This window comes from Aegilops tauschii, chromosome 2, assembly GCF_002575655.3.
Source record: "Aegilops tauschii subsp. strangulata cultivar AL8/78 chromosome 2, Aet v6.0, whole genome shotgun sequence".
In the NCBI taxonomy this organism is placed as follows: Eukaryota; Viridiplantae; Streptophyta; class Magnoliopsida; order Poales; family Poaceae; genus Aegilops; species Aegilops tauschii.
The window spans coordinates 21548389-21575178 of NC_053036.3; the positions used below are offsets into that span (position 1 = coordinate 21548389).

Consider the following 26790-nt stretch of genomic DNA (forward strand, 5'->3'; position numbering starts at 1 on the left):
AATGCCTAATGAGCTAGCAACTACGATCGACGAAATGCGCATGCAACTATCCACTACCGATACAAAGAATGTAAAATCCATGACTTGTATTTAGCCTTGACGCGGTAAGAGATCAACTTAGATAAATGTTATCCTTTGGAATGCTGATATGAACTTTATAATTAACATCTGATAAATTAGATGTACCATACACCTAACATATACTATATTTGAAGTTGTAACAAGTAATAACTAACAAATTCTAATGAGACTTATGGGTGGAGACGTGGAGTAGTTAAATAGGGAAGAAGACTTTTCACAAGGCATAGAGCAGGAGCTTATACCAAGGTTTTAGCTACCCAACCAAGATATTTTACACAGGGGGTACCGGATTCACGGTTACCGTGGATACCACCAAATATCACTCAAAATATTTCAAACATTATTTTGAATTCATTTTTAGCAAGATATATTTGTATTGAACTCTTGTTGTTCAGAATCTACATGCTAGGTTGTTGGGCGCTAACATGTTGTAACAACAGCGGCTAGGTCACATGTTCAAGCCTACTGGCTGCTTTTCTTTTTGCAAATTTCGCCAACTTAAGTTAAGAAAACAAAAATATGCACGACCGGATGTCAAACCTCACATATGGGGTTGAGTACCAGCTGAGTCTAATCACCATATGCGTACAGACCGGTTTAACCACTACGACACTGAAGAATTACGTTGGATGAGAGATGGTTCTGTATTTATCTACGCTTTGAGAATTTAAATTATTATTTTTCCAAAAAATATTTCTTTTGCTAGGCCTATTTAACAGGGGCAGTGGGAAACCGGTACCCAAAACCTTTGCCGTCTACATCAGCTACTGGACGAGAGTGAAAAATGCACTATGTCAATAAGCTTAAAAGACCGCAACGTCACAAAAATCACAGGCCGGAAAAAAAACACATCAGACAAGCGAACCAACTTGTGATTGGATGATTGGAGGGACAGTGGTATCCCCAGCCCACCAGGGTTCAAGTCCTGGTGCTCGCATTTATTCCTGTATTTATTTCAGGATTTTCAGCGATGCGCATTCAGTGGGGGGAGACGTTCGCGTCGATGACGAGGTGCCTACAGTGACTTCGTAAATTTCAAGATGATATACCGTCTCAGTCTATCGGAGGTGCTCATAGGGATAGGGTGTGCGTGTGTGTGTTTATAGAGGTGAGTGTATGCGTGTGTATATGAACGCTTGCGTCTGTACTGTATTAAAAAAAAACATCAGACAAGACAAAAACAAAAAAAATAGATGAGAGCTAGATGGACCCAATTTTTGTATGGACAATGATTGCTTTGGGTCGAAGCTGGTGCAACAACCAACCCACCATTTCGCACGCATCCTAGCGTCTGGACCCACGTACCATTGTCATTCTTCCTCCTCCCATCATCCTTTTCTTTTTATTTTCTGCGTAAACGTCATCCTTTTTTTTTCTCCATGGCTACCCCCATCCAAGGTCTGGCGCTGCATGCTGTCGTGGACATTCTCACCTTTCACACGCCTCTTACTTGGTCTTCCTCCGTCCATCTGCTCTCTTAGAAATACCTCAAAAGTGCGCGACTTGAGCAGTTGCTCCAGCTAGTAATTCTGGTTTTGATTTCCTCAACAAAGGTATGGTTTCTCTTCCCAGCCCTGGTTGATCTTAAATGTTTGTGCTTGTTCCTTGCTGGTTCGAGCGAGTTATTGTCTTGATCGTTGAGATGTCAGCCTTTGATCCGTGGTGCAGCGACTTTCGCTCGGCAGGTTGACTCTCTCTGCTCTCTACTCCGGCCTCCGGGTCTAGAAGCCGCGGATCCTAGACGGGAAGACCTCAAAAACTGAGTGAGCCAGCCAACAACAGCAGTTTATCTCTTCGCAATCCAATACAGGTGAGTACTCCCTAACTGCGAAGAATCATTTAGGTATCTTTTTCCGTTGTCCGGAGTCCAAGACTGGATTTTCCATTTCAGGTGTTGCGGGCAAATTGCTCGGTCATGGAGACCGCGCTGGTGGTGAGCGCCTCCCAGGGCGCCGTGCGGATCCTCTTGGGGAAGCTTGGAAACATCCTTGCCACCAAGTACGCGCTCCTCAGCGGCGTACGTGAGGAGATCCAGGAGCTCAAGGACGAACTGGAGAGCATGACCGGCTGCCTCCGCGACCTGGCTGATCGCGACGACCACAGCCAGCAGGTAATTAATATGGTCCGAGTATTTGAAATTTTGAATGACAAATGACCTCTCCTAATGAATTCCGGAGTTAATCGCTTGCCGTGCGTGCGTATTTGCAGACGAGGATCTGGATGAAACAAGTGAGGGAGGTGGCGTTCGACGCGGAGGACTGCATCGACAAATTCTGCCGTCATCTCGGCCAGCATCCCGGAGATGATCCAGGACTAGCGAGCTACCTTGGCAGGATAATCAGCCTCCTGCGAACGATGGGGTTGCGGGCTAAGCTGGCCGCCGAGATCACGGGGCTTCAGTCTCGCGCCAAGGGCGTGAGCGACCGGCGGGTCAGGTACAGGCTAGAAGATGCGGCAGGAGCTGGTCCTCGCAGCTCGAGCAAATCGCTCCACTCCTCCGGCTACAATCTGCGCCGCTTGCTTCCATCTGAGCTCGGCGGCGGGTCAGGCCTCGTCGGGCTGGACGGCAGGACAAATGAGGTGGTCGGCCTGCTGAAATGCGGCGAGGCACCTCGCCGGGTGGTGTCCATCGTCGGATTCGGTGGCCTCGGCAAGACCACCCTCGCCACCGCCGTCTACAACAGCCCGGAGCTGTGCGACATCCAGTGCCGCGCTTTCGTCGCTGTATCCCAGACCTACGATCTGCGGTCCCTTCTGGAATCCCTGCTGAAGCAGCTTGTGGTTGTACCGGCGGGAACCTCTGACGATAACCATCCCCTCCGAGGAATCAAAACCTGGGGCATAACTGAATTCCCCGATAAGTACACAAAACACTTGACGGATAAGAGGTAAGAATATAATATGTTGAATTAAATATTTAACTGTTTGCTGCAACTGCGAGCGATAGGATACTACATGTTTGATAGAAAAAAATTCATGCTTTGTATATTTGCATATCTTTTTAATCTTTGTGTACTTGCATCTCTAAAAAAAGATGATGATATCAACTTAGATGTCTATGTCACATCTAGATGATAACGTTGGATTTCGCCCACGGATCAATCACATCAAAATCGAGGAACACGCACACACATAAAAACTTTTATAGCCAGGGGCCCTTGTCATGTCCCTTTTTTCCTTTTATTTCTCTTCGGTTTTTCTCCCTTTTCATAGTACAACTACACTGTGCAACCTTTATGTGTACATATATACACAACCAAGCTACTCACTTGAGCCATAAACACCGTGATACAATAACAATGCCTAGTCCTACAAACTCTGACACTAAGAGCCCGTTCTTTTTTGGCCTTTTTGCTTTTAGAATAAGATGTCCTTGCCCAGCTTTTCTAGAAGCCCAACCAAAAAATTTGATAGGCTCCTAAAAAAATATTTTTCGTTGTGTTTCTACAAAAAGCCGGGAGGTTCCCAGCTTATTCTAGAAGGCACCAAAAGAACTGGACCTAAACCTTGCATAAACTTGAACTAGACTAATAGTACTCAACCTTTCTTTTGCATGGTAATACGTGTTTCGTTGATAAATCATAAAGATCATAGTATACGTAGACACGGATCTGACAAAACTGAAAACACAGCAGAATGCTAGCCTTTGCACAAAGGAACGCCAGACAAGAAAGAGAAATACAATCAAGATCGAAGAATCCCGTGAGCTTCACACCAATGCCCATCATCTACCTCTGGCATCACTATAGCAGCCACCAACGAAAACAAAAGACGGTTCACCTCCTCACCCGAGCTTGACGCGGCTCCATCACTGATATGCAACTTTGCGGACCTCCAAGGTGGCTCACCAAAGACGAAGACATTGCCGTTGAACGAATTGGACCAGGGCAACACTCCGGACACGCCATCGAACTCCAGATCTAGCATCCCCGCATGACTAAGACGTCGGAGAAGAAAACCATACCTGCCTGCCACGAACCACAAACCAAGCACACGATCCACCAACTTTCAGATGTCGCTGATGCATACCAGAATCTGCATCCACTCCTGCACTACCTCCCAAGTTCCGCGCCGGCGCTAGAGCAAACGCGGCCACAATGGCGGAGCCCGACGACACAAGTCCACCACGAGGAAGTCGCTGCCGCCATGCCATTCTTGCATGAAAATACTGGTTTTCAAATCTAACCCAAATATAGCCAAGATTGCCTCATCGGAAAAGGATATGAAAATTCTTTATTCATCGCCGTCATCGCCGCCGCCGAAGTCAAGACGATGAATAGCCTAAAACTTTAAACAACTAAAGCCTAAAACAGTTCATATGCATGAAACCGGCGACCGCCCTCACCACCAATAACTGAGGTCGTTAGCGGGAGTGAGCCGCCAGAGGACGGCGGCACGGCCCTCTGGCGGCGGCTGCAGGATCGCCTTTCTTTCTTCCCTCGGAAAGCTATACACATACTGCCAATTAACTCTACCTTCACAGGTACATGTTGGCTGACTTCCAAGTAACTAAGCCACGTGACGCACGCAAAGGTTTTTATTCAAAACGAGCATCTCTCAAAATTACTCTAACAGGCACGCCCTGAAAATTTACAACGAAGATAAAGCAAAATATTACTGCAGTTTGGAAATTCTTTATTCGTTTTTCAATCAGCTTCACCCTCTTCGATAATTTTTTCCAATTTGATTCATTTTGCACACTCCTCTCCCCTAGAACTAATGTACTTCAGTCGCCGGTGTTCCAAGGCCGGCAGTAGCGACGAGTGATCGAAGATTTGTTCGAAGGTAGATATGAGTGGCGGATAATGATGGTAGCGCACAGAGACATGCAATTTACCCAGGTCCAGGCCCTCCCGGAAAATGTAACATCCTACTCCCTGTGGTGGTTATATTGTCCGAGTGCTTGTCGGCGAGCAAGAGGATCACATGAGAGTAGTTTCTTGTGTTATGAGTTCCTGGCTATGGGGGTGGCCGAGAAACAAGATGGGTAGGAGAAACCCTAGTGCTAGGTGGTTCTAGAATATCTTGGATTCCTTCCGAGAGGGCCCTAGTTTGCTTTATATACTTGACTGAGCTAGCTAGGGTTAGATGGCCTGGGTTAGACTGGTGGGCTCCCAACTATGGGTCGAACTAGATCATGTCACACGCCAGTCATTTGTTGTGACCTTGCCTCTCAATCAGTTCTGGTGCTAAGCTGGCCCATGGGCATGAGTGGCTGACTCTGACCGCTAGGGTTGATTAGCTAGCCCCTTGTCTTCCTGGTGGTACATGTGTGTCGTATCCCCATAAGTAGCCCCCAGAGCAATGGCGGAGATAGGGGTGCCAGACAGGGCCCTGCCCCCCCCCCCCCCCCCCCTAACATCACTGACTTAGGCCTAGTATGAATAGTAACTGTGATCTTTTCCTACTAAAATGGTGGTTTTTGATGGATTGGCCCGCCCCAACAAGATTTAACAATACTCGGCCCCCCTTATCCAATTTTTCTGGCTCCGCCGCTGCCCCGGAGTACCGCATGATCTACCTATTGGTAGGTCGGGATGGATTATTTGAATTCATGCAAAGGAAAGATAAAAAAAGGAGACACGGCAACTCAGTGGTTATCCGTCACATGTAGGCACCCGGCTAGAGCTTTGAATGGCGCCCATGAGACCCGAGCGAGTCGCTTCCAGCTAGTGACCCATCGGGGGAAACATCTTTCATTTATGTTCTGAAGCAAGGTCTTAGATTGTGACACTCGAAATTCTAGTCTCCTGGGCCCCGACTTCTGGCCCATTGGGGCCACGCCATCGGCGTCCTTGGCTTAGATGTGCCCGAGAGATGTGTGGCATATGAGGACGAGTGTGAGCGCTTGTGGCTAGTGGGTCTCGGGTTTTTCCTGGAGACATGTTTTGTTTGGTGCCTCCTTCTTGTCCGCACTGTAGTGATTGGATGTTGGGGCACAAGTTGTGGCGCCGCGTAGGTCGTGCTTGGTCAAATGGTCATGGGAGGGAAAGATTCCCACTATCCCCATCTCCCCGATTGAGTGTCTGGCAGAGAAGAATGTGTGCCTCTATTGGGTTCGCTTTGGTTCCCAATGCCAAACATTTCTAAGACTAGTCACAGTGGGAGTAACATATGTGGAAACATGCATACTCGTGCAAAGTCAACGAGACATATTAGTGTACATGTCATAGTATTAAACGAGAAAAGAGATGGTGGTGGTAACATATTATGTTATCATCATATAAAGGTCACCAAGAAAATATGATTTTACAAGCTAATGAATGAAGGCATTTATGATACTACTACTAGTATGTATGCACGCGGAATGCACATGTCGGTTACATTATAGAGTCATTTTGGTCAAGGAAAATAAATCATGGAGTTCCCAGAGAAATGATTCAAGACACATCAACCTTATGCATGTACAAAAGACGAAAGAAATACCTGGAATTATGCAATTAGCACAAGAAAGGTTCTCGTATTCATATGCAGTAAATATCACTCTATCACATGCAAAGAACGTACTCCCTCCGGTCCTTTTTACTCCGCATATTAGGTTTGTCTCAAGTCAAACTTTGCAAAGTTTAACCAAACTTAGATTAAAAACTATCAACATTTACAATATTAAATATGTATACTATAAAACTACATTTCATAATGAATCTAACAATGTTGACTTGGCATTGTGAATGTTAATATTTTTCTATAAGTTTAGTCAAAGTAGAGATACTTTGACTTTGGACAAAATCTATATGCGGACTCAAAAGGACCGAAGGGAGTATAATTTAAACAAACCTGGGTAGATATGTTTTAATCTGACATTTACTACAACTTTCCACCAAAAAATGCACACGTGAGTCAGCGAAGTCATGTATGTGCACGACACACTGGTTTGACTTGTTTACTTTTACAGTTTTTCATTCAAATTTCTGGCCGCCTGTCAGACTTTAGTAGTACGGACCCAACTCTTCCGGGATCTGCTTTGGTAAAAAGAATTGAACGCCTCCGGGGGATGCAACTATGGTGTAGTGGCTCAGTTGGGGAGAGCGGCTAATCTGCACCCGGGCTCATGGAAAAATTCAAAACAAATACAAACCAAATTCAAAAAATTCCAAAAAAAATTATGTGGTAGATAATTTGATGCGTGAGGTCCGCTCCAAAATTAACCTTGTTTGGACATTTGAGCAGCTCTGTGCAAAAAAGACAAAACCGGGTCTATAAAAAAGTTTACTGTTCACGAACTGTTTTGACCCGATTTGTCTTTTTTGCATAGAGCTACTCAAATGTCCAAATGGGTTGAATTTGGAGCGGACCTCACGCATCAAATTATCTACCACACAATTTTTTTTGGATTTTTTAAATTTTTTAGTATTTGTTTTGAACTTTTTTCTGACCGGGAGCAGATGAGCCTGGGCACCGATTTGGATTTTCGCTCAGTTGGGTCCCTAGCCAAATAAAATAGACATATACTACCTCCGTACTAGTTTATTGATCTTTCTAGTATTTTGTGCCAAACTTTGACCATAAATTTAACTAAAATAATAATAATACATGTCACCAAAAATTATATTGTTGAGTTTGTATTAACATTTTATTAGTTAAACCTAAGGTCCAAATTATATAGTTTTCAACGTTATTATTTTATGCATTAACATTTTATTAGTTAAATATAAGGTCAAAATTTAGCATAAAATCTAAAGGGGACAAATAAACCAGGACGGAGGTAGTACTGGGCTGGGTGACTGGTGCAAACACTATGTGCTACAGTAGCCACGAATTCCAGTGCTTTAGGCCGTCAGATGAAACGGCAAAAAATGCATTTCAATGTCCCAACTCAAACTTGCAAAACTGATACACTGTATAGATAGTATAACATAGATAATACTTTATACTATGAAGATAGTAACATATACTAGTGTCATGAGTTACTCACAACTATGACCAGCCTAACGCCATAAGGCAAACCATTGGGGTCGGGGAAACGGGGTGTCGCTGACGTGGGGTGTCATGTTGACGTCTTGAATGATCAGGTCAAAGTTGAGAAGTGGTGTCCCAAGGGGTGTGACATCTTGGTATCCTACCTCCTATAAAGGTAGGTTGTATGTTGACGAGGGTATCCCTACCGTGTAGGCTGACATAATTAAGAGCCAACGAAGAGCCCATGCCCATTGGTGCTAAGGTCCAAATAACAACAGCAGGGGTTGGCAGCCTAGTCGGAGTGGATACCAGTCGGGGAATAATCACCAGGTGGTTTACCCACCTATCAGGTTCATCGGCCAGTCCATCTTATTGGCAAACCAATGGACAAGGGCATTCATGGAGACGTTGCGCGTGGAGCTCCACTAGGCATTAAGACCATGAGGATCTAGCAGACTCTCAATTTGTCGTCGTCATCTTCCACCATTCCATCTTCAGAAGTAATCGATGTATTGTCCTTGCCAGACCCTTCTGCAGTCGACGTCACCACGACGCCAGACAGCGTAACCGTTTTATGCTCTCCAATCAAATGGTATCCAGCGCCCAAGACCCCGCTGCACCTTGCCACCAAGACTCACTGTGTTGAAACTGTAGATGGCACACCACTCCACCTTGATCACTACACAAAAGAAGCATGCAGAGACCTGTGCCCAGCCACCGAAGCCAGACACTTGGCCCTCCTGCCCATGTACAACCCCAAGACGATGCCCCCATGGGGGTGACAACGCAGGAACCTCGCCATCATCCAATCCGGAATCTGAATCTGGGGTTTTCCCCGGGGCACACAAGGAGCACGAATATCCCCACGACGCCTCCAACGATGTAACGACGCCCACAGGCCCCGCCACCAGTGGTTTCGACAGAGCCCGAACCAAGCTTTCGCTGGCAAACTCACACCCATCACCGGCTGGTCCACCAGATCCTCCTCCACCGTCATCCAGCACGCCCCATGTAGACGCCCCTGCCACCAGGAAACCGTCCATAACCGGAGCTGCAGTGGAGTCACTGCCTGGAACGACCGCCTACCTGGATGAGCTGCCGACGGTAGAAGAATCCTCATCGCCGCGCCACCGACGCCAGACGACGCACACATCGAAGCAGGACACCCACACGAATCTCCATCGCATCCCCGTCTCGGAGCCACGAAGAAGGCCATGCCGCCCCATCATCTGTTGCCTGGGCTTTGCCCCGCGGTGCTCCGGCGACGCCGAGCAGAGGGGCGGCGACGGTCGTAGCCCTATCAGGAGGGAGGGAGAGAGCAGATTGGATCGGGCCATCGGGGATCTTTTTTTAGATGTATATCACTTATCTTACTCTTCATATATGCAACGTTTTACATGGGGCATGTACGTTTCTTTTCTCCCCCACCGGTATGTCAATTTCAATTCTATGGGAGCGTATGCACGGACTGTATTATAGGAACGTATATGCCAGTTAACAGTGAATCCACGCGTAGAATATTGATATAAGACAAATCTGGCCGCAAATACTCTGCTGGTACTATCCATAATAGAATTTTGATTTGAAATGTTATAAAAAGAATTATTTTATGATATTTTAGGAAGGCATTTGGGGTTTGATCCGCTAATAGAACTGCCAGTGCACTTGATTGTTTGTAAGAATATAGCAAAACAGAGTGTGATAAGGGTTTATGATAGTAGCTATTTTTTTTCCTTTTTCGAGAAGGAGGCTGTACCCCATGGTTTTGTTAGCTTACTATTTTTTGTTTTATTTTTAGGTACTTAATCGTTCTTGATGATGTGTGGACGCCAGCAGCATGGAAGTATCTGAATGAGTATTTTCCCAAGAATGAAAAACAAAGCAGAATCATAGTTACTACACGCACTCACGATGTTGCAAGAAACTGCTCCACCCATGACCAAATCTATGAGATGAAGCACTTGGAGCCGGAAGATTCAGAGAAGCTATTCTTCAGGATAGTGTTTGAGTCCGACGAATGTCCGGACAGACTGCAGGAAGTCTCCACAGCTATATTAAAAAAGTGCAATGGTTTGCCTCTAGTCATAGTAAGCATAGGTCGTATGCTTGCTCAGAGGGAAAACAAGATACCCGCAGATTGGCAAAAGGTATGTCGTAGGCTGGGTCCTGAACTAGAGACAAACCCCACTTTAGAGGCAATGGGCCGGATACTTACCCTTAGCTACAATGACCTGCCCTACAATTTGAAAGCATGCTTCTTGTACCTGTGTGCTTTCCCCGAGGATTATGAGATCAAAAGAGGGCCTCTGATTAGGCGCTGGGCAGCCGAAGGCTTCATCGCTGCCATGCGTGGGCTGAGTTTGGAAGAGATTGGTCAGAATTATTTCGACGAGTTCATCAGTAGAAGCCTGGTCACCCCTGGAGTGATTTCAGACACCGGCAAGGTCAAGAGCTGCAAGATTCATGACATAATGATGGAAGTTATAACCTCCAAATCAGTCCAAGAAAACTTCATGTCGTTCCTAGGGAGTTCGGAAGACAACATTACAGCTGGCCATGACAAGATCCGGCGGCTCTCCATCCATCCCGGTGGCACCATGGAGAATAAAGGCTTCACCAGTCAATACTTGACCCATACCCGTTCTTTGACAATTATTGGCAGCACTCAAAAACCAGCAGCCATCACTTTTTCAGGCTTTACTCTTTTAAGGGTTCTAGACCTCGAAGGATGTCTATGGTTAAGCAATCAAGATTTGAAGGACATTTGCAAACTGTCTTTGCTGAGCTACCTGAGTCTTAGAAGCACATCCATATCCGAAGTTCCAAATGCAGTAGGGAAACTGAAAGAATTGGTGACATTGGATGTAAGGGGAACATCTGTGGCTGAATTTCCCAGAGGCATCACTAAGCTCCAAAATCTGAAGCACCTAATGACAGGCAGTTATCAGTACTATACAAGGTCACGAAGTGTTAAGCATCTGTTAACTGGAGTGAAGCTACCTCGCGGATTACAGAATATGTGTGCCCTGCAGAGGATTTCTACCATAGATATCAACAAAAGCTTCCGTTCAATGGATGAGCTGGGGGACTTGTCTCAGTTAACCAGGCTTTACGTGGTCAGCCATGAGGCAGTGGAGGATACAAGCAGGTGGGAGACCTTCGTCAAGTCCTTGAATAAGCTAAGCAGCTCCCTTCGATACCTATCGATTCAGCGATTAAAACTAGCATGTCAGCCCACAAATGATTATATATCCCCACCTCTCTTTCTTCACAGCCTACACTTGTGCGGACGAGTAAGTTTGCCGCCAAACTGGTTTTCATCGCTCAGTGACTTGGCCAGTGTGTCAATTCGAGAGACTTACTTTGGCGCTGAGTTGATAGAGGTCCTAGGGAAGCTTCCCGGTCTTCTTTCATTCAAGATATATGCATCGGGAATAGAATCCACAGAAACTCGATTGTGCTTTGAACCGGATCGATTTCCACAGCTGAAGCAACTGGTCCTCGATAATCCGTCAAATTTCTCCGAGGAGATCAGCTTTTGCGGGGGCGCAACTAATCTTGAGAGGCTCACATTGTCAATAGTGAAGGTTCCCAGCAGAGGCATTTCAGGCATTAATGACCTTCTGAAACTAAGAGAGGTTGAGTTCTTCGGCTCAATTGTTCAATCTCTGGTGAACACAGTAATGGCTGTGGCCAGGGAACACCAAAATCATCCTAGAGTCACCTTAGAAGGTCAACCTACGGAAGATCAATCTACGATAGCCCAACCCATGGAAGATCAACTACGGCCGGAAGCTGCCTAAGCATCTTGCTGGCAGGTACATTTCTAGAACCTGGCTGGCATTCGTTTCTTTGTTGTTTTATGAAAAATATGATGCCACACGTGTGATCACAAGAAATCGACCCATCTTTTCTCACGAAACAGCATGCAGCTGTAGGCATGAACCCTGGAGGCTGGAGGCGCTGCAAGAACCAATAGTTGATGACGGGTGTGCTGGAACTTGGGGTCTACACTCTCCCTCGAGCCGATGCGTGTGCATAGATTAGTTTTTGTGAGTTCGTTCCACGCCCCGGTGGCGCCTACATGCTCTGTTCTGTTTATTTCACTCCTAACAATATTAGCTCTCTTCTTTTTCTCCTTGATGGAATGTTATCCACGGCTTGTGAGGGAACCTCTTTGTTTTAGACTTTCGAGTGATTATTTGGAACCTCTATCTTTTGGCTACTGTGGAACATGGTAATTTTAGAGCTTAAAGACTGTACGACCTTACCTTCTCCCGGTGGAATTTTATTTATCATTTGTTATTATGCCTCGGAAAGTTCCAGTTAACTATATCGTGGACCGTAGAGTTATTGATTCTCAAGGTAAGTGGGATTCAGTCAGAAATACGATGGATGGGTGAAGCTATCATGTTGATTACGTTCAGTAAAGAGACCGACTGCCTGTCCTATGGGACGGTAATCCGCTAGTTCAGTAAACAGATCAAGTTGCGATTTACCTTTTTTTTTGTTTTAGACAATAGTCGCAGTTTACGTACGTTGTGGATGGCGAGCCCCAAGCGACATATGTCCTCTAGCACGATTTACCTTTTTTGCTTTAAGTCTATAGATTGTAATCCCAATTGTAGTTGGATATATACTACTAGCAAATTAGATGATAGTATTTGCCTTGAGATAAGCATATTCTACTCTTGATCTTATAGTTTCAGGGCTTTGCCTTGAGATAAGCATATTCTACTCTTGATCTTATAGTTTCAGGGCATATATATAAGCATATTTTCTGTGCTTGTTTTCCTCGGTGTCCTATCCTTACTTTCGATCATATTATCTTTTAGCCTTTCTTTGTTCTAATTTTCTCTGACATTATCGTTTTTCTCGGACAATCTTTTGACCTAGCACCAATCAAATTGTTGTTGAAGAAACCAGCATTTTTTGCTAATTTTGTCCCCTCAATGAACAAACTGATAAAATAATAGGATTATGTGGCACATCACTTCATCGCCCAGGAGCATTTACACTCTTTAATATGAAATACAGAACACTAAAATCACAGTTGCACAGCAGCTAGATGTGAATGAATCGATATCCCAGCCTATGATGAGGCCATATGCTGAAATGTTTTATTCTTATTCCCAAAATAAAACCACAATTAATCAACATAGGGCTCTTCCCAACAAGAAGAAGCAGAGTGGAAAGGAAAACACAACAGATAACAGATGACACTTGCTCAAAACACAAGCCCTGACCCCTGGAGCTAGGGCTGGGCATTCGGTTCCCCCGAACCGATCGGTTCGGTGCTTCGGGTTGTCTAAAGATTCGGTTTCCAGATTTTGTTGACCAAACGGTTTCCTAGAAAAATACTAACCGAGAGTTTCGGTACTGTAGACTTCGGTTCCGGTCTCGGTTATGACCGAACAACGCCAGACTTGAGATTTGGCTCAAAAACAAAACAGAATCAGTCTCGAGCACAACTGACAAAAAGAAAATTGTGCAAGCAACAGAGATCCAGGCGGCCAACAGATATTACATCGCCGAATATCGATTATAGGAAAAATACACTCTAATTACAAGCAGCAATTCATGCGATGCCTCCGTTACCTCATCCATATCTGCCCCTGCTCTTGAAAATTAGATCCCCAAATCTGTGAGACCGTGCGCCTCCCCGCTCTCGTCTTTCCACCGTCCGTCACATACATCTCGAATCTGCACATCGGGCTTCAGTTGAGGAGATGGTCGGCGCCTCGCCGGTCATCTTCCATCTTCACGAGCAGCAGCACCGCGGTGGAGAGGCCGAGAGGTGGATGTGGAGCACGCCGCCGGCTGCGGGGATGGGTAGAAGTAGAAGGTAGGGGGCGGCGGTGGAGAGAGTAGCGAGCGGCGGCTAGGTTACGGTCGTGGCCTCGTGGGTCGAGGTGCCATGCGGAATTGCGAGAAAGATTTATCGCTCTCCAGGCCCAGTAGTTGGGCTGCGTGGGCTGTGGCTACGTGGGTTTCTCAAGAGTCGATCGATTTCTTCGGTGTATTCGGTTACTCAATACGTACTCCCGAATTGATCGAAGGAAGTTCGGTTTTCCGGATTGGCTGGCCGAATTTACGAAAGAATTCGGTTTCGGTGCCTTCGGGTTCGGTCACGGTTAGTTCGGTTCGGTACTTCGGTCATCGTTTTATATGCCCACCCCTGGAGCTTCTGCTGGACGATACGGTCGAGCTTCTCCCCCATCTCACGGCTCATGTGGTTCACCCAGTCCCCTACCTCTCCCTTTCTATAGAACACAGAGTTATCAACGTGAACTTTATTCCCGTGACTGACGCCGCCGACCTGGTTCACCTCCAGGCCGGTGAGGGTCTCGAAGCTGCACAGCCTCGCCACCTCCTCCGCGACGCCGGAGCCCTCCTCCTCCTCGGTCAGCGGGACGCCGAGGAACCTCGCGAGCCTCCTCACAACCCGCGCCGGGTCCGACTTGATCTCCTCATACTTGAGGAAGAGGACGGTGTCTGGCCTCGCCACGCTCTCCTCCCAGTACTCGAGGTAGTGGTCCCAGAAGGGGCCGTAGGGCGAGCACCCTTCGCAGAACATGCCGAAGGCGTCGTCCATGGACGGGCCGGCGCCGCCGCGCCGCCAGCTTGTTCTTGAAGTGCAGCCTGGAGACGAGCGTTGTGTTTGGGGTCCCGGCACAGGTACACCACCCGGCAGCCGAGCGGCCGCGTCTCCGGCGGGAGCAGCGACATGGGCATATGCAATTTTGGAGTTTCAGTTTCGTCAGACTATATATGAATTTAGTTCAACAAGTGTGTCAGTCCATCACAAAACATCACCAGAAGAATATATACCTTGACGCTGCCACTAGTAATTCGATTTAATTTAATACATGGGATGTAGCCTTTCTCCTATGTTTTTCAGCTATGGAGAATAACAATTCTTCAAGCTCGGGAATTGAATTATATGATAGAAAATTATATGATAATTTTATCTGATAATCATATTCTCACTGTAAGCCTGCTATCCTAGGAGCATTTCACTTGCGTGCTGGAAAGTGCACATGACTGTAATAACTCATTTTTGCTGTTTTTGCTATCTGGATTAATTTATTATTTCCAGTCTCCGCAGCAAAATAGTCAACCCTGGGTCTGGATCAATGTCAGTTTCTTCTTGGTACAGCTTCATAAACTATTTCTGCTCTTTCCAAATGCTTATGTTGTGACACATATGCTTCATGAACTCTTGATTTTGAGCATCTTTTCGTGCTGCACACGTGTGCTCTTGATTAAACTGTTGTAGCTGCCCAAACTAAATGCCTCTTTATATCAGTCCTTGCTAAATACTTGATGTTTGTATTTGTTTCATACAGGTATAACCCTACTCTTACTGTAACAAGTAGCAATGTAGTGTTCATTTATATGGTACTATCTGACAGTCGTCTTCATAGGAGTCTTTTGTTGGGAAAAATATAGGTCGTCCCTGCTTTTCACCTTATTTTTCGACTGCTTGAATACCAATTTACGCACTTTGGTTACTTTTACTTCTAGATCTGCGAAGTTTTTGATATTATCCTGACATAAACATTTTTCTAGGATATTCTTTCTGGTTGTGTTGAGATATATCACATGCAGTATTTCTGGGAATAGGACTAATTATACCCATAACTCTGGATGAACGGCACCAACCCAGGAACTTTTAATCCACTTAGCCCCGTCTGTCAGAAACAAGGCCACTGTCATCTGTGAAACCACTTAACCCTGGATGGTTTTAGAATGTTAAAGGACAAGGCTGAGTGACCAAATCTAAACTCAGGTAGCAGTTGAGGGAATCAAAACATTTTTAACCAAATCCATACTGGCTGAAAGATCCTGCAAAAGTGTGCGAACAAAAGGTGCTGCTATCAAATGGTTACTTATTAATTTGTTTTCTGTACAAAATCCCGTGGTTTTCAAATGTCAGCTTGCTTATGGTATACGTCTGACACTGGTATCAGATAAAATTCACACACTTGTAATCTTCTTGCACCACGTACGCACTGGGATCAGGTTTTTGATTTTCTCAGATAATCTTTTGACCTAGCACCTCCCTATCAAACTGTAGTTGAAGAAATCAGCATTTTGTGCTAATTTTGTCCCCTCAATGAACAAACTGATACAATAATAGGATTATGCGGCACATAACTTTATCGCACTGTAAACCTGCACCTGCTATCCCAGAAGCATTTATCGCAGTGTGTAAATATACAGTTTACGTTCTTTCAGACAAATACAACCACTAAAATCACAGCTGCACAGCAGCTAGCTGTGAATGAATCGATATCCCAGCCTATGATGAGGCCATATGCTTGACTGTTTAATTCTTATTCCCGAAATTAAACCACAATCAACATAGAGCAGCAGAGTGGAAAGCACAACAGAACACATGACAAATGGCTCTTGCTCAAAACACGAGCCCGGAGCCCTGGAGCTTCTCCTGGACGATGCGGTCGAGCTTCTCCCCCATCTCGCGGCTCATGTGGTTCGCCCAGTCCCCAACCTCTCCCTTTCTATAGAACACGGAGTTATCAACGTGAACCTTATTCCTGTGGCTGACGCCGCCGACGTGGTTCACCTCCAGGCCGGTGAGCGTCTCGAAGCTGCACATCCTCGCCACCTCCTCCGCCACGCTGGAGCCCTCCTCCTCCTCGGTTAGCGGGATGCCGAGGAAGCTCGCGAGCCTCCTCACGACCTGCGCCGGGTCCAGCTTGATCTCCTCGTACTTGAGGAAGAGGACGGTGTCCGGCCTGGCCACGCTCTCCTCCCAGTACTCCAGGCAGTGGTCCCAGAAGGGGCCGTAGGGCGAGAACCCCTCGCAGAACATGTCGTAGGCGTCGTCCATGGACAGGCCGGCGCCGCCGGCCCGCGCCACCAGCTTGTTCTCGAAGTGCAGCCTGGAGACGAGCGTGTCCTTGGGGTCCCGGCACAGGTACACGACCCGGCAGCCCAGCGACCGCGTCTCCGGCCTGAGCAGCGACATGGGCATGTGCGTTGCGAGGAGCCTCGGGGACGGGAGCGTGTCGGTGTCGACGTGTCCCCCGCCAGCGCCGGGGATCTCGATGAACGGCACGAGGTGCTGTGCGTGGCGGGTGAGGAGCGGGTGGTCGGCGGCGCCGAGGCCGTGGCGGGACCGCGTGGCGACGGTGAAGGCGAGGGCCTTGAGCCAGGTGGTGCCGCACTTGGGCTGCGTGGCAAGGACGACGTCGTCTGCGCGGGGCAGGAAGGCTCGTCTGGTGCGCAGGACCCCCTCCAGCATCCCCGGCTTGAACCAGTAGCCCTTGTACTGGATGAGCGTCTGCGGCCACCCCTCCCTTGACGGGAGCGAGGATATGAAGTCCTTGAGGCTCTCTCCGGATAGGGCGTCTTCCGGTGAACTCTCGGTGGCGGTGGCGCGCTCTGGTGAACTCATCGGTGGAGCTGCTGGTGCTGCCGGTTGGGCCATGGCTGGTGTGGGAGGGGAGGCGAAGCTGGCCATCTTTTGTTGGCTATGAATGGGTAGGGAAGAAGCCGGTTGGTGCGGTGACGACATGGAGCCGTTATAGTTTATGGAGGGAGCAGGATCTCGTGGCGCCTAAACTAATTAGCTAGTCTGACTCCATCTCATCTCCCTGCACATATATAAAAATGAAGCACTCCAGCGTCGATCGAGTTGTGACGCATGCTCCAACGACTCGCAATAATCAGATCGTGCACTCCAAAGTGACATTGTCCCTTGAGATTGCACCGAAAATAATCCTACTGTACCCCAACCCAAATATATATCCAAGTACATCTACTAATTAACTTTAGATGGCATAATTGAACAGCACTAGAAGGATGCAACAAACAGGACAAAGATTTCAAGAATACATTACTCCCTCCGTTCCTAAATATAAGTCTTTTTAGAGATTTCAATACGGGCTAGCTACATACGAAACAGAATAGACGGATCAATATTCTAAAACATGTCTATGTACATCCGTATTGTTCTGTCGGAAACGATGCAGAGTAATTCACGTGTTGTTCTTGTCCTTGCCTTGGTCGCATTCCACAAAATCCTAGAGGCTTGTCATCAATATCGTAGTGCGAAACACGCCCATAAAGCTCGATCAGCAACTCACACGCTCGTTGAGCATAGCAATCACTCTTAGACGTCTCACCTTTAAATCAAGCTATCAAGCTGTGGTGACACCTCCGATGCCGATGAATCAACCCGAGACCTTAAGGCCCAAACCGTTGCCTCGTAATCCCACATCACAAAAAGCATCTACAAAATGATGCCATCAGAACCGCCACACGTCACAAGCTTGTTAAGCATCTCCACGCTGATGTCTGAAGATAAAGTAGGGTTGGACAACGCATCCATCACAATGAGGAGGCCATCCCACACATCGTGGATCATGGGGTTGTGTTTGTAAGGGTCGGGGTCAGGATACCAAAGGACGGGCCGACGTAAGAGCTTCTGATGGGCACCACAACTGCAAAGGACAAATAGATGACGGTTACAGACTTTGGACGTGATGCTTTATTAGGTCGATGACTGGGACTTCTCATGGTCCGACCAAGAGTGAGCTACGAGAGTGAGTGAGCTCATTTTTGACTGACGGTCGATCTGGTCCGACCAAGCCTGGGACCGCCGCGGCACTAACAGGCGTATATGTGTCGTCGTCAGCCAGCCTACTAACGTGGCTAGCCCTGTCATAAACGTGCTTAAAACGGTCAAAGCGGCAAATAACTCAAATTGGTAGTGTTTTGCAAAAAATAACCAAAAGTGATACGTTTGGTTACATCTACATAATGTGGTCATTTGGGTGTGTGTGTGTGGGGGGGGGGGGGGGGGGGGGCAGGAAGGCTCGTCTGGTGCGCAGGACCCCCTCCAGCATCCCCGGCTTGAACCAGTAGCCCTTGTACTGGATGAGCGGCTGCGGCCACCCCTCCCTTGACGGGAGCGAGGATATGAAGCCCTTGAGGCTCTCTTCGGATAGGGCGTCTTCCGGTGAGCTCTCTGGTGAACTCATCGGTGGAGCTGCTGGTGCTGCCGGTTGGGCCATGGCTGGTTCTGACGCATGCACGCATGGCTCCAACGACTCGCACTAATCAGATCGTGCACTCCAAAGTGACATGTCCCTTGAGATGATTGGATCGAAAATAATGCTACTTTATCCCAACCAAAACATACTTACATGCAAGTACATATACTACTAGTTACATAGCATAATTGGACTGAACACTAGGAAGATGCAACAAACCAGGGTAAAGATTTCAAGATATATTACAAGGGAGGGATCATATCATTCTGCGGCCATGCATCTCATCTTTCATCAATCTTATTGCATCTCAAAGAAAGGTGGTCGAACAAATGTTCCCTCGGAAACGATGTGGAGTAATTCGCGTGCTGTTGCTGTCTTCGCCTTGGTCGCATTCCACAAAATCCTAGAGGCTTGCCATCAATGTTGTAGTGCAGAACACGCCCATAAAGCTCGATCGTCAACTCACGCTCGTTGTTGTGGTGACACCTCCAATGTCAAATCAATCCGAGACCTTAAGGCCCAAACCTTTGCCTCGTAATCCCACATGACAAAAGCATCTACAAAGTGATATCATCGGAACCGCCACACGTCACAAGCGCGTTATCCATCTCCACTAGTGATGTCTGAAGATAAAGCAGGGTTGGACAACGCGTCCATCAGAATGCCCCAGTCACGGTGTTGAATACCATTGTGTTGCTGAAAACATTATAGTGGTGCACCAACCACCAATGTTGTCTGCCATGGTGGGAATGTGATCTAGCTGCACCTTCCATTACAACTAGCTTGTTAAGATTTCACTCATGCCGCAAGCCTAGCCTAGTGGCATCGGCCTGTCGGGTAAAAGTTAACATTGAAAGTATAACCATTATCTTTCATTCCCCATACTGAGTAGAGTACCCGGCATTCTTCGGATGGAGGATGCTGGTAGAAGCTACTATGCTAGTTCTGAACAATCAGGCATGGTTTGGTTCAAGAAACAACGGGGACGGAGCACACTGTCACGTAGTCCGGTTGTTGATGTGAAGAGTCCACCACACTCATGGGAAAATACGATGCAAGGTTCGTTACGCTCGTGGAATGAGGCAATGAGGAGGCCATCCCACACATAGTGGATCATGGGGCTGTGTTTGTCTGGGTCGGGGGCAGGATACCAAAGGACGGGCTGGCGCAAGAGCTTGTGATGGCACCAGAATTGCACGAGTACAAGCGACGAGTACAAGCACTGAAGCGAGTCACTTGGAGTGCACGATCTGATTAGTGCGAGTACAAGATCCGTAGACCACCTAGCGACGAGTACAAGCACTGAAGCGAGTCACTTGGAGTGCACGATCTGATTAGTGCGAGTACAAGATCCGTAGACCACCTAGCGACGAGTACAAGCACTGAAGCGAGCCGAGTACAAGCACTGAAGCGAGCCGAAGACTAGGAGTATAGACTTGGTCGTGATGCTTAGGGAAGTACAAGCACCGAAGCGACGAGTCTAATAAAAATTACATCAAGATCCGTAGACCACCTAACGACGAGTACAAGCACTGAAGCGAGCCGAGTACAAGCACTGAAGCGAGCCGAAGACTAGGAGTATAGACTTGGTCGTGATGCTTAGGGAAGTACAAGCACCGAAGCGACGAGTCTAATAAAAATTACATCAAGATCCGTAGACCACCTAACGACGAGTACAAGCACTGAAGCGAGCCGAAGGCGTGCCGCTGTCATCGCCCCTCCCTCGCCGGAGCCGGGTAGATGTTGTTGTAGTAGACAGTCAGAAAGTCGTCGTGCTAAGTCCCCATAGAACCAACGCACCAGAACAGCAACCACCGCAGATGAAGAGTGTAGATCAAAAGGACCCAACCTTTCATTGGGCATAATTTTTGTGTGCTCCCTGGTATTCAACTCATGTGCATGGTGGCCATCAGTTTTGTCATTAGCAACTAGTGCGACATTGGTATGCTTTTCTCTGATCATTGTTGGTTACACTGGCTTTAGTTCTAGTTAATAAACTGATAAACTCAGAACAAATATGTTTTTGGGGAGCACTTGTAAACCTATTACTTTTTTAATGGAGCCTTTTTTAGGGCATAAAGGAGACTATATACATTGTTGTAAGTGGATATGCTAGTAATAGTCGCCGATATATATGGGAGTGGATATGTCTCTCCCGCAACAAAAGGAACATCCGTCTCGCCTCTGCGCGACACTGTACTGGGTTGGCCCATTAGTTAGTTAGTTCATTTGTTTTGTTTCTTTTGTTTTTTCTTATTTATTTAATTTTTTTTGTATTCCCAAAAAATAAGCTTATTTCATAATTTCTTTACTTAAATTTTTAAAAGTTTTCATCGCACATTTAAAAAATATTCATGTTGTATGAAAATAATGTTTGTGCAACATCTAAGAAAGGTTGGTAACATTCAATAAGAAATGCTCATGATATTTCTTTAAATGTTCATGTGTTTCAACAAAAAAATTGAAAAAACTATTTACACAATGTAAAAAATCACGTAATTTAAAATAAATGTATTATTTAAGAACTGTTCAAATATTTCAAAACAAAATTACATTGTAAAAAATGTTCGCAATTTAAGAGAAGTATTGTATGATTCAATAAAGGTAGTATGTGACATTTAAAAGAAATGTTCACTCATTTCAAGAATATGTTTTGGAACTTTTAAGAAATGTTTATACAATGTAAAGAATGTCCACATAGATTTATAACTATGTTTTTTACCAGTCCAAAAATTTACAATTCTTATTTCAAAATGTTCAACATTTATTTGAAAAAAATGTATTTGAATAAATGTTCATCATGTATTTGAGTAATGTTCAATAGGTATCTAAAAAAAATTATGCATGTATACGAAAAAATGTACACTATGCATTGTAAAAAGTTGATGTGTACTTGAAAATAAGAAAAGAAAATAAAAATGGAAATGGAAACCAAAGTGAAGAAAACTGATAAAAAGACACAGAAATAGCCATGGCAAATATATATCGATGGTATCGCTCACGTGAGCAAGGTGTGGGTCGGCCCATTAAGCGCTACCGAATGTGGGAGCAGTTTTTTTAAAGGTTCCGGGCGCTTCTCAACAGGTTTTGGCAAGCTTTCGGATCTTTTTTTATATATAATTTCATAATCTTGGTGGGTTTTTTTGTTTATTGTTTTCGAATTCATGAACTTTTATGGAATTCTGCAAACGTTTTTGACAAAAACGTTATTTGTGATTTTTTAAATTTTGAACATTTTTAAAAAGTGAACATTTTAAATCCCAATAAACCATTAAAAATTTCGACAATTTCCTGATTTTTTGGAAGTTCTTAGAAATTTGAGCTTATTTTTTAATGTTTTAAAATAGGTCACGAACAATTTCCTTGATTTGTTTTTACAAAAGTTTTGTCTTGAAGAATTTACTAAATTTTGAACTTTTTTTGAATTTACCAAAGAATGCCTCGCGTCAAGCGTCTACAAAATGAGCCAAGCCCAGCGCGACGTGGCGTTAAGCATCTGCATGTGTACGCACGTAAGCAGGTATGTTACGTACTACCCTTTTTTTTGTTATCTTGCACACCATGATCATCAAAAAATAAGAGAGATGGCGCGGAGAACATGCAATTCCTCTACAATGGTGCCAGAGTGGAGCCATAACATCACTCAAATAGGATCCAAGCATTCCTTCAAGCACACCGAAGGATCGAGAGCTGAGAAGCTCGCAACAAACTCCAAAAAGATCTTGTTGATCACCATTGGGTACTTTATAGCACTTGCTTCTTGTGCTTTTATCATGTTTTATTTGGATTCTTATTTTATCTGGACCATATTTATGTATGAATTCGAAAGGTTAGTTTTGAAAACATTAAATTTGATATGTATTTGAATTTCCAAGTTCCGAAATAATATGTTGTGATAATATATGTACAAACGTTGAATCAAATTATGGGGGATGAGTATTTCAAACAAAATAGAAATGGGCTTGAATAGTGAACTCTTCTAGCTATAAACCAAATGCTGCAGCAAGTGGAGCAGCAAGATTTTCACTGGCCCAAGATGCTTTCATAGCTCAGTTGGTTAGAGCACCCGTTTAGTAAGCGGGAGGTCTTGAGTTCAACTCTCAATGAAAGCACTCCCTTTCTTTTTTTTTTGGCTTCAGCTCCGCAGGGGGCAGACAACGACAGCTCGTACTTGTTGTATTCTTGAGTTCAACTCTCAATGAAAGCACTCCCTTTCTTTTTTTTTTGGCTTCAGCTCCGCAGGGGGCAGACAACGACAGCTCGTACTTGTTGTATTCTTTTGTTTCTCTCTGCTCTTCGGCTTTGGAATTAAGGAGGTCCATTGCTATCGTTTGGAATTAAGCAATGTGAAATTCATCAAAGTTCCACAGTGTATGTCCTGTCGCTGCCGGCTGAGGCTGACCCTGTGTTGTCATGCCGCTTGGGTCTGCACTGTATTGGAGCAGGCCACTTTTTCTGCAAAATAAAGTAGTAGCAGTAGGTTTGATGCCCGGAGATTTTACCGCATTTACACTTGAAATGTTGCCTAAGTTGTGCATTTCATTCGTCTTTACTTGATCACGGCCTGCAAATGTTTCTCTGATGCAACCTCGTTACTATTTGTGATGACAGGAGATTAAGCGGAAGAGCAGAGGCCCAAGACCGACGAGAAGAACCCGCGACGATCGAATGAATGGATGAATGAATGAATGAGCGCGTTGAGTAAATTGCAAAAAACCCTGACCGGTTGGGCCCGTTGCCAGGTGCCACGTGGACAGGGGGAGACGGCGGCCGTCACGCGCTGTTAGACGGCGTCCCACAAAGCCTGGTGCAGCCGAACCCAGTCGTCCATTCCCCTCGCTCTCGATCCAGTCTCTGCCTCCCATCTCTTCCGCCGCTCATTTCTCGCCGCCGGCCGCCGGCCGAAACCCGCCGCAGCCATGGTCGACTGGAAGGACGGCGAAACCAGCAGCGAGGACTCTGTGTCACCCCTCTTCAACGCCCACGACGACGAAACCTATGTGAGTATGATTTGCCCGTGGATTAGGGTTAGGGTTTCCATCGATTTGAGCTCTGGGAGTATATATGAGTTATATTGCACTATTGTAGATCCCGCATACCATTGTTGACCCCGAGTGGTGTGGCATTGTTGCCGGAGGACCGGTGTGCTGCCACAACATTGCTGTGCACAGGGCTGTTGTTTTTCAAGGAATCAACACTGGCCGTAGGTTTTACGGATGTGGTAATGAGGTTAGTTGCAGGTTAACTGAATGTAGGTTTGTTTGTTAGCTGACAGCAGTTTACTTAGTTATATGAAAATGGTGTATTATTTTGTGTTTTGATGAATTAATCTGGCAGGTGAAATGAATGGTTAACTCAATATATTTGTTAGATGAGATTTGGCAGGTTTTACTATGTTAACTGAAAATAATTTGTTGTGTTGTCTACTGAGTATGTGTGTTAGTTAGCTGATATTGTTGTCCTGCTATTAAATTTGTTATTTGTTCCATCATTTTAATTAGAACAAAGGTGTGCATTAGAACAAATTTGTTATTACCCTGTCCTGCTATCTCACTGAATTAGGCAGGTTTTAGTAAATGGTTATTAATTATTGTTATTATGAAGGAAATATGCCCTAGAGGCAATAATAAAGTATTATATATTTCCTTATATCATGATAAATGTTTATTATTCATGCTAGAATTGTATTAACCGGAAACATAATACATGTGTGAATACATAGACAAACAGAGTGTCACTAGTATGCCTCTACTTGACTAGCTCGTTAATCAAAGATGGTTATGTTTCCTAGCCATAGACATGAGTTGTCATTTGATTAACGGGATCACCTCATTAGGAGAATGACGTGATTGACTTGACACATTCTGTTAGCTTAGCACCCGATCGTTTAGTATGTTGCTATTGCTTTCTTCATGACTTATACATGTTCCTATGATTATGAGATTATGCAACTCCCGTTTACCGGAGGAACACTTTGTGTGCTACCAAACGTCACAACGTAAATGGGTGATTATAAAGGTGCTCTACAGGTGTCTCCAAAGGTACTTGTTGGGTTGGTGTATTTCGAGATTAGGATTTGTCACTCCAATTGTTGGAGAGGTATCTCTGGGCCCACTCGGTAATGCACATCACTATAAGCCTTGCAAGCATTGTGACTAATGAGTTAGTTGCGGGATGATGTGTTACGAAACGAGTAAAGAGACTTGCCGGTAACGAGATTGAACTAGGTATCGAGATACCGACGATCAAATCTCGGGCAAGTAACATACCGGTGACAAAGGGAACAACGTATGTTGTTATGCGGTCTGACCGGTAAAGATCTTCGTAGAATATGTGGGAGCCAATATGGGCATCCAGGTCCCGCTATTGGTTATTGACCGGAGACGTGTCTCGGTCATGTCTACATAGTTCTCGAACCCGTAGGGTTCGCACGCTTAAAGTTACGATGACAGTTTTATTATGAGTTTATGTATGTTGATGTACCGAAGGAGTTCGGAGTCCCGGATGAGATCGGGGACACGACGAGGAGTCGACGTAAAGATCGATATATTGGACGACTATATTCGGACTTCGGAAAGGTTCCGAGTGATTCGGGTATTTTTCGGAGTACCGGAGAGTTACGGGAATACGTATTGGGCCTTTTTGGGCCATACGGGAAAGAAGGAAAAGGGCCTCAAGGGTGGCCGCACCCCTCCCCTTGGTCTGGTGCGAATTGGACTAGGGAAGGGGGGCGCCCCCTTCCTTCCTTCCTTCTCTTTTTCCCTTCCTCTTTTCCTATTCCTTATGGGAGATGGAATCCTACTAGGACTAGGGAGTCCTAGTAGGACTCCACACTTGGTGCGCCCCTCCTAGGGCCGGCCTCCTCCTCCCTTGCTCCTTTATATACGGGGGCAGGGGGGCACCCCAGAGACACAACAATTGATCCTTGAGATCTCTTAGCCGTGTGCGGTGCCCCTCTCCACCATATTACACCTTGATAATACCGTTGCGGAGCTTAGGCGAAGCCCTGCGTCGGTGGAACATCATCATCGTCACCACGCCGTCGTGCTGACAAAACTCTCCCTCAACACTCGGCTGGATCGGAGTTCGAGGGACGTCATCGAGCTGAACGTGTGTAGAACTCGGAGGTGCCGTGCGTTCGGTACTTGATCGGTCGGATCGTGAAGACGTACGACTACATCAACCGCGTTGTGTTAACGCTCCCGCTTTCGGTCTACGAGGGTACGTGGACAACACTCTCCCCTCTCGTTGCTATGCATCACCATGATCTTGCGTGTGCGTAGGAATTTTTTTGAAATTACTACGTTCCCCTACATATTACAGGAGGGAGACAATTGTGGTCTGGTTCAGTGGATTGACCCACAGTGGCCAGAACCCATGAAAAATGCACTTCGCAAACTTTGGGATATGTATGAGCAGAGTAGCAAAGAGAATGAATCCAAAGAAAAGCTCATAGTTAAGCTTGGAGAAGAGAAGAGGCTAATCCAGGAGAAGCACCACAACCACATCAAGGAAACAAGCATTTTTTTTGCAACAGTTCACAAGAATGTGATGAAGGAGAATTACAAGAAGATTATGGAGGATGGTGATGTAGAAAGTGCTGTAGTTGAAGCCCATGAAGAAAGGGCTAGGTTAGGGAAAGAGAATATGGAACTGAAGATAGCACTCCAAGTGATCAAGCAGAGCAATGATGAGTTGGTTAGTAATTGGAAGAATGATGTAGCAGAGCAAGGTATGGAACAGTTGAAGAAAGAGAAGAAAAGACTTGAGTATATCATAGCTGATT

General features: G+C 45.7%; 2 protein-coding genes, 1 non-coding gene and 1 pseudogene across 4 annotated transcripts; 2 read left to right on the plus strand and 2 right to left on the minus strand.

Annotated features, from left to right (window-relative positions):
* The first annotated feature begins 1412 nt into the window (after nucleotides 1-1412).
* On the plus strand, nucleotides 1413-12488 carry LOC109733198 (disease resistance protein Pik-2-like). Of its 2 annotated transcripts, XM_045232495.2 has the most exons (6): nucleotides 1413-1634; nucleotides 1750-1891; nucleotides 1973-2191; nucleotides 2290-2969; nucleotides 9779-11798; nucleotides 11913-12488. In XM_045232495.2, the coding sequence occupies exons 3-5, from the start codon at nucleotides 1997-1999 to the stop codon at nucleotides 11781-11783; spliced, it is 2880 nt and encodes a 959-aa protein (XP_045088430.1). In that variant the 5' UTR covers nucleotides 1413-1634; nucleotides 1750-1891; nucleotides 1973-1996; the 3' UTR covers nucleotides 11784-11798; nucleotides 11913-12488. The 2 variants fall into 2 exon arrangements, with proteins under 2 accessions (XP_045088430.1, XP_020147981.1); XM_020292392.4 differs by having other exon boundaries at nucleotides 1413-1891.
* Nucleotides 12489-12970: 482 nt separating this feature from the next.
* LOC109733191 (cytosolic sulfotransferase 1-like) lies at nucleotides 12971-15699 on the minus strand (annotated as a pseudogene).
* Nucleotides 15700-15968: 269 nt separating this feature from the next.
* LOC109733182 (cytosolic sulfotransferase 5-like) lies at nucleotides 15969-17530 on the minus strand. Its single transcript, XM_020292373.4, has one exon. It carries the CDS (start codon nucleotides 17522-17524, stop codon nucleotides 16400-16402), a length of 1125 nt encoding a protein of 374 aa, XP_020147962.3. The 5' UTR covers nucleotides 17525-17530; the 3' UTR covers nucleotides 15969-16399.
* A 5512-nt stretch (nucleotides 17531-23042) lies between these two features.
* TRNAT-AGU (transfer RNA threonine (anticodon AGU)) lies at nucleotides 23043-23116 on the plus strand. Its single transcript has one exon. It is a non-coding gene; the product is annotated as a tRNA-Thr (tRNA).
* Nucleotides 23117-26790: the final 3674 nt, after the last annotated feature.